We start from the raw sequence: 10,920 nt of genomic DNA, 5'->3' as shown, positions 1-10,920 counted from the left end.
TAACTAAATGTTTTGTAAAACACTTATCAGCGCATTGTGCTCGACTTAGTCTGTGAGTGGCCCGATCGAGTTGGACTTCTGTGTTCGTAAGTATGTCATAGCTATTCATTTCTCTCGACTCACAATACTGTCGAATCATCGTTAATATTGCATAATGCTAGTTAATTATTGACTTATTACGCTTTAAGTTTTACACTATACAAAGTACGATATTTAAATGCCTTTAAGTTTGATAACAATGCTTGCCTTATTTGCACATGTATAAGCCTTTGCACTTTATTGCATTATACCTATAATATTTTGAATAAAAAATTGTTATGGGCAGAGCCTTAGATGGATAATTAGTAAATATTACTAGCTATTAAAATATAATAAATATAAATTAGATAGAATTTTAGAGAACAATTACGTTAAATAGAAATTTTTTAATTAATCAATTAAAATCTTTGGCTAGTTATTAAATATAAACTTATTAAATAAATACAAATCTGTCTAGTGATTTTTGATCACCGATCAGTTTTCGCTTGGGTATATTTCTTCAGCTTCCGGTATGGTCATTGCGTTTCTTGGACTAATGCTTTTTAAAGTTCATCTACTGATCACCATGCCAGGCTGTACGCCTAATTGGGCAACCTTCAGGTGCTTGAGCAACGGTTGGACCATGGATACATACTTACGCGCTGGTCAAGTGGGGATCAAATGCGCAATTTTTTCAGTTTTTTTTTTTTTTTTTTTTTTTCTTCTTCTTCTTTGGCAGATGATGCTTTTGTTGCTAAGGCCATTATCCATTTTTGGCCAGTTTTTTGTGGGTGTTGTTGTGGCTGAAGTTGAATATTTTGGCGCTTTTTGTTTATTTATTGTAAACTCGTTACGAACATTGACCTTATTTAAACATAGACCAGCTATTAAATACAAATATGATAAACTAACGCTGGGAGTTCAAGGTCTCGCTCGGTTTTGCGCGTTTGTCAAATTAACCAAACATGGCGTAACGTGCAAAGGTAAGACACACACATAAATTACATCGATTCTAGGGTTAATGACTATTGAAAATCTAATCCAACCACATCAATTCGTAATTGCAGTAACTGGCATTAGGTGGCCCCTTTGGCCCAGCATTGTGTAACTTCCAATGATTGATGCGTTGATTTGGCGCTGAAAGAGCCTCAATAGCTCTTCAAGCCTCAAATTCAAAGACAAAGGCGGCGGCAGTCGCAGTCGCAGTCGATGCCTCGGTTGCTAACGACAGCGACTGCAGCTGCATTGCAGCAACACATGGGCCTTGCTGATCGTTGTTGTTGTTGTTGGTGCACTTGCTTTAGCCATCATTGTTGTTGTGTTTATTAAATAACGGTTAACTCAAGCGCCATTTTCTAATTCTGCAAATCATTCTCATATTTAGATGGTATTGGCGTTAAGCAATGCAATTCAATCGAAAGTCAATCGTGAAATCAAGAATAATAAATACAGAAAGCGAGAAAAACCAGTTTGTGGCTTGCCAAAAAATATTTTTAAATAGTAAAGACTATTAAATTAACACGGCGTGGATTTTCCGCACTACACAACAACAAAACGTGATGCGCGTCCATTTTTTTTACAAAAAAACATTTGTCAACAGCCTAAACAAGTTCAAAGCATATTGATCTGCAGAAGACCCAACATCAGCACCAGCAGCATCAGCAGCAGCAGCAGTTAAAAGTGTGAATGTGCGTTTAAAGATGGATCATGATAATGATCATCAGCATGAATGAAGTTGAAGACCACTGCGATGGGTTTAGTACACACATAAAACCAAACAGAGGTATTAGAAATTGCGCAAGCGACTTTAACATCGGCAATGTTGGAAATGATATCAAGGTCAGCTGGTTGACACAGAAACCTAATGAATCGGCTAACTAATATTAATTGGTCATTGTATTGATCTCAAGTTAAACAATTTCGTCAATTAGCAAGAAATATATGGTGCACAAAAATTCCATGCGTCAACATTTAAAAATTTGCATGAGAATTTAGTAAATTTAATTTCTATTTTAATTTTTTTATGCATTTACTGAATTGTACATATATTATTTGTATGCAAATCAGTTACTAACATAAGCAAAAGCTAAGCTCATTAAAAACAAAACGGTACAAAATGCATTTTATGCATATACAACCAATTTGAATAATTTATGTTTACTATATGCAGATTGATTGGTTTAAGTGGAAATTTTTTGTTGATTTTAATTATTCCGCGCAGCTATTATATCGATGATATATATGCAGTTGAATACAAATATCGATAAAGAAATTTAAATTTAAAATTGATGAAAGTAGTTTAGCAGCAATATAGCTGTCTTTAGAAATAATTTGATTTTAAAATATTATACTAATAATAATAATTTAAATGCTGCTTCTGTTGATGCAACATTAGCATATTATACCGTTGCTCTTATTTATTCATGTAAACTCATTTGCAAGTTTACAATTTTTCGTCACGTAGCAAAAAAAAAAAACGTTACTTGTATTTCGGAAAAAGTCGATATATGAAAAACAATCGCTTTGCTACTAATCGTGAACGTGCTATCGCATAGTCGTTTGCGCACGATAGTATCGATACAACATCAACAATTCAATGTACTCGGATTCTGGCTGCCTGAAGAAATAGACCCAAACAAGTTAAAATGTTGCAACAAAATATATTGGACCAACTTAAACAATTTATAGACACAGTTAGCAATGGCCACAGTAATACACAGTTACTAACAAAGCCCTCATTAATCAAACTGGCGTAAGTTTGCGTCCTATTTACATGAATTCAGCAGATAATTTTTACTCAATGCATTTTACGTACACAGGCTGAGTTTTCTTGATGAACTGCCGGCCACTCGGGACATTGTGTTTGATTATTTTGGCATTCTGGCAGAGATCGGAGTTCAGCTGTATATATCTCCCGAAATGATTGATCAGAAGACAGGCCTGCCTATATCGCAAATGAAACAGGATGGCAATCCGCATCAACAGATGAGGGCAGAGGAATACGAAAGCTTTAATATCGTCAAAACGTCGCTACAGAATTTAATATGGAAAGGTCCACCGGCATGGTCGCCACTCATAGCCAACTGGAGCTTGGAGCTAGTGGCTAAGCTATCAGATAAGTACACACAGCGCCGCATGACCATTCCTGCCTCGTGCAACTATTGGCTGGAGTGCAGCGCAATGCACGGTCTACTCACGCTAATCAACAGCTGCTTTCGTAAGCTGAACAACACGGAGGCAGAGTCATGTGTGGAAACCATGTTGAATGCATTTCATCGCTATCCGATGACTTTTGACTGGATTGTGGCGCGACTGGGCGGCTGCTTTCCGTACAAGATCATTATGCAAATACTGCAGTGCGGTATTAAGCGTTTTGTGGAAGATTATCGTTGTCATCTGGACTCTGAAGCAGGAATTCTGGACTACATGACATCCTGTCATGAGCAACAACTGCGTGCCGCATTCTGTGAAATGCTCAAAGACGGCTTGGAGCCCAAAAAGTCCCTTGATGTGGCTATAGTCCCATTTCTGCTAATAACCACAAACTATTCCGATGCGATACTACAGAGCTTGGTTAATGTGTTCATAGATACATGTGAGTATTTGTTGTATACAAGTTATAAACTAAACTAATATATTCCTTACAGATAACGAAGAAATGTGCGAGGCAATTGTGCTGAAGGCGCCGCTTTGGCTAAGCAACAAAATGTTTGCCGACATGCAGCCCTCCCTGAATAATGCTGTGCTACGCCTAAATCAACACGGCGCCAAACTTCTCTTAATGGTTGCCAAATTGGCTGAAAAGTATGTTTGGTGTCAAGACTTTCTGGATACGTCCATGCAGGAATTGGAGCAATGGGTGCTCAACATGCGTAACTTTCCGTTACTCGGAGACTTGGCAAGTGAGAAAACAAAATATATGCTGTGGAAGAGCTGCCTGAGTACAAATCTATTGGAGCAACAGACGGCAGTGCGATTGCTGCTCGTTGTCTGTAAGTATAAGCAATAAATAATCATTAGCATAATAGACTCATTAAATCATTGCTTTGCAGCCTCACAACATCCTCATATCTATTATCAGACCATATCACAATTGCTGCGCAAATCGTATGCTCAAAATCCAAATACAATTGGAGCACTGATGCGCTTGCTGGGTGGCCAGAGCGGCGTGCTTAACTTTCCCAACATAACGCAAGGTTTCAAAATGGTGCTAGAGGATATAACGTTGCAGGAACAGGTTAACAATCGTCTGCCCGTTGAGCCCGGCACGCCAAGTGAGGCGTATAATACCTTTTACAACCTCAACCTACTGGCCAAGTAAGAAATCCTACAAATTTTAATTATTTGAGTATATTCTTAAAGTTGTCTCTTTTCCAATAGAATGCACAAGAAAAATCAGTTTTCACACATCAAGCCTCAGTTGCTGATGCAATCACTGAACGAATGTCTGCCAAAGATAATACAAATTCTCGACTGCACAATTCTAAAGCTTGTGTTACGGATGGATAAGCTTGCAGCAGAGCGCAGCGCTGAGAAGTTTAAAAAGCAACAGGCCAATAATAACAACAACAACAACAACAACTTTGAAACACAGCCTGATATGTATAATGGAAATGGCCCGAATAAGCGATCTAAACTAGAACCGGGTGAATTGCCCAAGACAGAAGAAACACCTGATGCGGCATGCATGCGTTTGGCGCATCTAATAGTCGAACTGTTGAACAACATGGAGGCAGGAGCACGCAGCAATGTGTTGCGCACACCGTTGGTGCTGAAACTAGCCGTGCTAAGCGTAAAGTACTTCTTTGTAGCTCTCACCGAAGAAAGTAAGCCCCTAGTTAATTTTTCACGTTGACTGAACAGCTAATGAATTATTTATATCCCCAGCCATCATTCGTCGCGCAGCAGCCGCTCATCGAGCGTTTGCCTTGCTGCAGCGCCAGTGCACAGCAAGAAAAATTGCACGCACTGTATGTCTGCGTGAGCTGATTGAGGGTGCACTCTTCTATCATGGCCATTTACTGGGCCAGATAGAGGAATACGAACTGGATGAGCTGCAAATACCCGAACAAGAGTTGCTTATTGTGCAAAATCTGCACACCAGCTCGGGTACAAACTCAAATCGTTCGGTCCTGCATTCAGGTGTTATTGGACGAGGTCTGCGACCTGTGCTGCCCGTCAACAACAGAACCTGCGATGCGGAGAAGCAAACATTGTATCTGAAGGCTCTGAATGCATGTTGCTTGGATCTGGTAAGTCATAACACATACTCCTCAATCAATTTGATTTGATTTCAACTGAAACTATTGAAATTTTATTTTTCCAGGAAAAACCTAACAATGTTGAAGGATACTCACTTGTGTCGCTAACGCTCGTGGAATTGGTGTCAACGGATGTCATGTACAATGGACTACCCTTTCCCGATGAGGAGTTCACTCGCGTCACCATGGAGCGGGATATGCAAATACGTCGTGCCTTCATAACATCGCCTGTACTGTGGGCTGTCCTTGGCCTAATCGCGACCCACAGGCCCGCATTATGCTACTCCTCAGTACTGCTGCGTGCACTGTGCGCCACATGTTTGCATCATTGGCGCGGCAAGAACGGTGAGTCATATACAAGTACTCAGTTTATCATCACTTAATATTTATGTGTTTCCCATTTTACAGTCAACAAATTTCAGCCCACATCTGCCAACGATGAGCTCATGCTGTGTACTAAAAAGCTGCTACAGCTACTGACCATCAGCCAGCTTATACCGCCACCGCTTTCCAACCTGCACATGATCATTGAGCACTTCGATGCGCCGGAGGTAAGTTTTCGTTTAGATATATGCACTTTTATATTATTTACTTACCAAATAACTCGCACCCATTTCACTACTTGGCAGATTGCAGTGCTGCTGCGTGAGTGCATTTGGAATTATTTAAAAGATCATGTGCCCTCACCTGCGCTCTTTCACGTGGACAACAATGGTCTGCACTGGCGCAACACAAGCCAGGTGAACGTGCCGTCGCAGTATGTAGACACGCTGCGTCATCTGATGCAAAGGAAGCTCAGCAAACTCGGACCGCACTATCATCAAATGTTCATAATGAGCGATCTGCACATAAGTAAACCCGCTACAGCAACAGCAGAGCCAACAATATTCGCAGCACCCAAATCCAGCATTGAAGTCGTAGAATTGGAATAATATAATTAGTTAGCTAACTGTTAAGTTATGATCCTTGATTGGCATTGCAAACTTTAAATGCCAATTAAGGATCATACAAAATTTGTCAATAAACAACAAAGATTCCATAAATAAGATCAGTTCGACTTGCGAGTATTTAGAAAGTTTAATCAGAACACTTCCACGGTTGTAATACACGACATAGTAGACTAGGCTAGAGATCTTGCTGTATCTATTCAGGAAATCCAAATAGAAAGGAAGTTTGTGTGAACTAAATGCAGTTTTTTATATATATTTAAATAATCTTCAATAGTTTTCAAATTTTAATTACACTTATAAATTTTCCATTGCAAATACTGTCCAGCAGTTTGTTTTCTAGTCGGCACCTGTAAATTGTGTTGATTTCAAACATATTAAAAACCAACAAGAGTGCCAATTTAAACAATTTACTTATTTGCATATGCCGATGCGCACTTTAGTTTTAACGAATCTTTGCTAATTGCAATCATTCAACGTGTTTGTTCTTTACATTTAATACATTTCAACGACCTAAGTAACTGTCTCTCTTTCATATAATACACGGTATTGTCACTTGGATTTAACTTGCATTCTCCCTAACCCGCTTTCTAAGCTAGCTCAAAGTCTCGACCCTTGGTATATGCGTCCATTACTCTCCTGTTCTGCCCTGTCATTCTTTCTTTCTCTAGCTCTCATTCTGTGTTTAAATCTTAATAAATACTTGGCGAATGTAAGACAACAAAAACAAAAACAAAAAAACCAAAAAGTTGCTCACAATTTGTTAACAAGTTATTACTTTTCCATATTACTCTAGTAACTAGGGTAAGGGCAAGCGCCTACGATGTACGACAATGGCTTAGCTTTCGCACAGAGATGCAGGATGCAAGTTTCTTGGCTCGACGCTTCAGAACAGAGCCCTTTTTCTTAACCGATACCGTCTCGTCCCTGGAACCGTTGAGCATGGACTCAGCTCCGGCCTCAGCACTAGTCGATGGCTCGTACAAATGGCATGCGGCACTGGCAGCAGCCGACTTGGTTGCACGTATCTCAGCTGCGGCAGAAGCAGCGCGCCGCGCCAATTCCTCTGCGAATGAAAATACAATACAGTTAAGAAATTTATTTATAGAGTTTCAAATTATCTTTAACATACGATTGACATCATGCTCAGTAAAATAAACATCTTCCTGATCCTGTTCGTTGCCATAATGATAAGCTTCTAGATAAGGCAGTACTGTGGAACGTCCGTATTTGTCGCCCTTAAGTGGAGGAATGGGTATCGGTGGGCCAGTCACAACTGGTGCGGACAGGAACCAACTGAAAGGATACACAATAGTTAAATATCAAATCATTAATTAGCACTCTACGGCACTTACTCATCTTTGCGTATCTGTTGCAATGAAAGCCGCGCACTGGGATCTGCTTGCAGCATGCCCAATATTAATTTCGCAAAACTTTCATCCAACTCATATAGCCAGTCGGGCGCTATCCACTGACTGCGTCCAATGTTCTCCAGCAAACGATATATATTGTCGCCCTCAAAGGGATATAGACCCGTTACCAGATTATAACTAAAATGAAATATAGATTAGAATTGTTCGTATCAATCGCAGGCAATTGCTTACAGAGTAACTCCACTGCTCCATATGTCCACCTTGAAGCCTGCAAATGTCTCGTGGCCATTGGCAATTTCTGGCGGTTGAAATGCCGGTGATCCCTGACCGGTTGTACAGGTGTCGTCGGGTGCAAACATGTCCAGTTGCTCGGCGACGCCAAAATCAGATACCTTGAGTGTTTGGTCCAGGGTCAATAGAAGATTGCCCGGCTTGATGTCTTTGTGTATGACTCGGCAGCTGTGCAGATACTCAAGCCCATTGACCAATTGTTTAAAATAGCCATGTGCCTGATAGAGTGGCATCTTCTTTTCGGGCGCATGATCCAGCATCTCTTGCAAGCCTCCAATGCAATACTCCATGACCAAGTACATCTTTTGCTTCTCCTCATTGTACATTACGTCGACCAGTTGCACCACATTTTGGTGTTTCAGTTGCTTCAGCAAATGAATTTCCCGCGTCACATTCTGCTCGCCATTGGGAATGCGACGCAGCTTCCGCTTTGTGAGTATCTTAACGGCGAGACGCGTAAGGTTCTCTGAGTTCATGGCCTCCTTCACTTTGCCGTATGAGCCCTCGCCTAGCACATCGCCCATCACGTACTTTCCAACCATTTTAATGTTCTTCTTTTTCTGTTGATATATTATGTCCTGACTGTCGACGCGATTGAAGAACATGTTGCCAATGTCGAGCGTGACACGGTCCAATGCATCAATTGCATCGTCGTCCAGCCAGGTGACCTGCGGATGCTCTGTCTGATGATTGCCACTAACCGGTGGTGCAACGGCGGCATCCAGCTCCATATCCTTGACGCTGCCGTTGACCTCCACGAAAGCATCTTCGATATCGGACGTTGCCTCAAAATGATAATTTTTATTTGTTAACAATACGGTCATCTCATCATCGGCAGCGCCAGATAAATCGACATCCCGGCCAGCCACATCGAGCGACTTAGTAGAGCCATGCTGCTGTTCACCGCCCCCGCCAGATTGTAGATGTGTTGCTTTAGCTTGTGCCTCCATTACATGTGTACTGGTCACAGTCACAGTCATTTGGATGCGCTGCGCTCAACAGCTCAACACACTATTGGTGTACAGCTATTATATGAACGTATGAACGGCGCTCTATTGCTCCGTTGCCGTCTCTTCGCTCTCCTGTGTGTGCTCGTGGGCCAAACTAGAACATTGCATAAACCTTCGAACTGCCCACAACGCACAGTTCACATTTCAATGAGGGGACTAACGGTGATCGAACATTCGGTTCGTTGTATACGAAGATTGTCGCAGCGCTTACTAGCTGGTTGGTTTTCGGCTGATCTTGCTTTAATGCTATAAATTTCAGTGTTTACTTTAGACTGGGAATATGTTGTATTTAGGTATGTATGTGTATGTCAATTGTTGATATAATATCGATAATTACGATATTGACTATTTATTTTCCCACCTTTTTAATAATCGATAAAAATCAGCTGTTTGAAAGAAAGTATCAGAAGCAATATTTCTCGAATGTATAACAAAAAACTTTAAAAATCAAATAACTAAAATTTAAAAATTAATACAAATATTTAAAAGCAATGCCGAAAAAGTCGCAACGAAATGTTGTTATACAAATGAAAAAAGAGAACTACACTATGTATCGTGTTCGAGTTTGTGAAACATACGATAGGCAGGGCTTGTCAACACATCACTGACAATCTATCGGCAGGGCGACAAAAAAACATTTGTTTTTGTTTTATCACTTAGAAATATATCCTTCAGAGATAAGTGCAAATCATGGCAACAGAAATTACAACTAAAGCTCGACTGGAAAGACTAATAGCTGCTAAAAAGGAACTGGAAGCACAAATCAATAAAAATGGAGAAATTCTGGCCGCGGTAAGTACTTCGATATAAGTATGTAGGCAAGGATACTAAGGTTGAGGTAGCGCACAGTTGTATGACGTAGGAGATGTGGCACAAAATCACATTAGACCATATCTAGTTGCATTGTATACCTATGGACTCATTAGATTATATACTAATGCCTAATTATTTCAGAACGGCAATGTCGGCATGACTGGTCCACTTGTTGATAGCGAGGGATACCCTCGCAACGACATTGACATCTATCAGGTGCGACAAGCACGTCAGACGATTATCTGTTTACAAAATGATCATGCTCAACTGTTGGACCAAATACATGAACTGCTCAATCAATATCATGCCGAGATCGCCACCACAGATCCCGAGCTGATCAATCGTGCCTCTGCCTTAGAATTAAGCAATGGTCGGGAACACGGAGGATCACTTGCAATCCCACTAAATGCTAAACCATTAGTTGTAGTTAATCTTGTTAGCCCCAATTCGCCAGCCGAGGAAGCGGTCAGTAGAAAATGCATATAAACATAGCTCATCTATATCATCTAAATGTTTGCTTTCTATTCTACAGGGTTTGCGCGTTGGCGACAAGATCTTGCGTTTTGGTTCAATCAACGAAACTAACTTTAAGAAAAGTCTTGAACAAATTGGTGAAGTTGTGCGCAATATGCAAAATCAAAATGTCCAATTGAAGATAAAGCGAGCAGACCAATTCCTCGACTTGGTGCTGGTGCCAAAGACTTGGGTCGGCCGCGGCCTGCTGGGATGCAATATTGTGCTGCCCCCCGAAGAGCCAATGGAACATTAGAATTAACAATAATTTATTTAGTGCATTTAAGCATTTAGGATATGTAATTTCAAGGGTTGCAATCAATTAAAGTTGCATTTTTGACCTGAAAAATGAAATCAATTTGTCATTTCAAATTTGGCTTCAATGCAACGTAATGTCAAACGGCAACGGCTGCTGGCCAACTGTGCCAAGCAATGACACCAATATGTAAGAGGCGACGGGGTCAGCGGGTCAAATGGAACTCAAATGAAAGTTAAAAATAGCTAGCGATAAATATACATACAGCTGTGTTTATGGAAACAGTGGAGTGGCAGAACAATCAATTTATATTTTTAGAACTGAACAAAAGCTTAAGCTCATTTATTAATAAAATATTGTCTTATATTATCTTAACATTATTTATTGAAATATTTAGCGATTTCCTTATGGAAGTATGTAATCAAATGAAGTTTTAAA

The 10,920-nt window shown here is 40.3% G+C and overlaps 3 protein-coding genes across 3 annotated transcripts; 2 read left to right on the top strand and 1 right to left on the bottom strand.

Annotated features, from left to right (window-relative positions):
* Positions 1–1,214: 1,214 nt before the first annotated feature.
* omd (integrator complex subunit 5 omd) lies at positions 1,215–6,325 on the top strand. Its single transcript, XM_018012007.2, has 10 exons — positions 1,215–1,801; positions 2,483–2,770; positions 2,838–3,613; positions 3,666–4,010; positions 4,071–4,335; positions 4,399–4,844; positions 4,906–5,270; positions 5,345–5,624; positions 5,688–5,830; positions 5,909–6,325. The coding sequence occupies exons 2-10, from the start codon at positions 2,664–2,666 to the stop codon at positions 6,209–6,211; spliced, it is 3,030 nt and encodes a 1,009-aa protein (XP_017867496.1). The 5' UTR covers positions 1,215–1,801; positions 2,483–2,663; the 3' UTR covers positions 6,212–6,325.
* A 295-nt stretch (positions 6,326–6,620) lies between these two features.
* On the bottom strand, positions 6,621–9,233 carry Lkb1 (Lkb1/serine/threonine kinase 11). The gene is made up of 4 exons (XM_018012019.2): positions 7,831–9,233; positions 7,582–7,776; positions 7,359–7,522; positions 6,621–7,292 (listed from the first exon to the last, which is right to left on the bottom strand). The coding sequence occupies exons 1-4, from the start codon at positions 8,868–8,870 to the stop codon at positions 7,045–7,047; spliced, it is 1,647 nt and encodes a 548-aa protein (XP_017867508.1). The 5' UTR covers positions 8,871–9,233; the 3' UTR covers positions 6,621–7,044.
* Positions 9,234–9,314: 81 nt separating this feature from the next.
* LOC108616746 (26S proteasome non-ATPase regulatory subunit 9) lies at positions 9,315–10,580 on the top strand. Its single transcript, XM_018012167.2, has 3 exons — positions 9,315–9,692; positions 9,855–10,178; positions 10,246–10,580. Exons 1-3 carry the CDS (start codon positions 9,591–9,593, stop codon positions 10,480–10,482), a joined length of 663 nt encoding a protein of 220 aa, XP_017867656.1. The 5' UTR covers positions 9,315–9,590; the 3' UTR covers positions 10,483–10,580.
* Positions 10,581–10,920: the final 340 nt, after the last annotated feature.

Source organism: Drosophila arizonae, chromosome 2 (genome assembly GCF_054131065.1).
Source record: "Drosophila arizonae isolate 15081-1271.41 chromosome 2, UAZ_ARI_1.0, whole genome shotgun sequence".
NCBI lineage: Eukaryota > Metazoa > Arthropoda > Insecta > Diptera > Drosophilidae > Drosophila > Drosophila arizonae.
This window is presented reverse-complemented; position numbering and strand designations above follow the sequence as displayed.

Excerpts from the sequence above, each read along its gene's own strand:
- omd (XM_018012007.2), top strand. The coding sequence starts at position 2,664 with ATGTTGCAACAAAATATATTGGACCAACTTAAACAATTTATAGACACA. Across the intron at positions 2,771-2,837 it reads CCCTCATTAATCAAACTGGC|GCTGAGTTTTCTTGATGAAC; the intron begins GTAAGTTTGCGT and ends TTACGTACACAG. Across the intron at positions 4,845-4,905 it reads TGTAGCTCTCACCGAAGAAA|CCATCATTCGTCGCGCAGCA; the intron begins GTAAGCCCCTAG and ends TTATATCCCCAG.
- Lkb1 (XM_018012019.2), bottom strand. The coding sequence starts at position 8,870 with ATGACTGTGACTGTGACCAGTACACATGTAATGGAGGCACAAGCTAAA. Across the intron at positions 7,777-7,830 it reads TGGAGCAGTGGAGTTACTCT|TTATAATCTGGTAACGGGTC; the intron begins GTAAGCAATTGC and ends ATTTCATTTTAG. Across the intron at positions 7,293-7,358 it reads TACTGAGCATGATGTCAATC|AGGAATTGGCGCGGCGCGCT; the intron begins GTATGTTAAAGA and ends TTTCATTCGCAG.
- LOC108616746 (XM_018012167.2), top strand. The coding sequence starts at position 9,591 with ATGGCAACAGAAATTACAACTAAAGCTCGACTGGAAAGACTAATAGCT. Across the intron at positions 9,693-9,854 it reads ATGGAGAAATTCTGGCCGCG|AACGGCAATGTCGGCATGAC; the intron begins GTAAGTACTTCG and ends TAATTATTTCAG. Across the intron at positions 10,179-10,245 it reads ATTCGCCAGCCGAGGAAGCG|GGTTTGCGCGTTGGCGACAA; the intron begins GTCAGTAGAAAA and ends TCTATTCTACAG.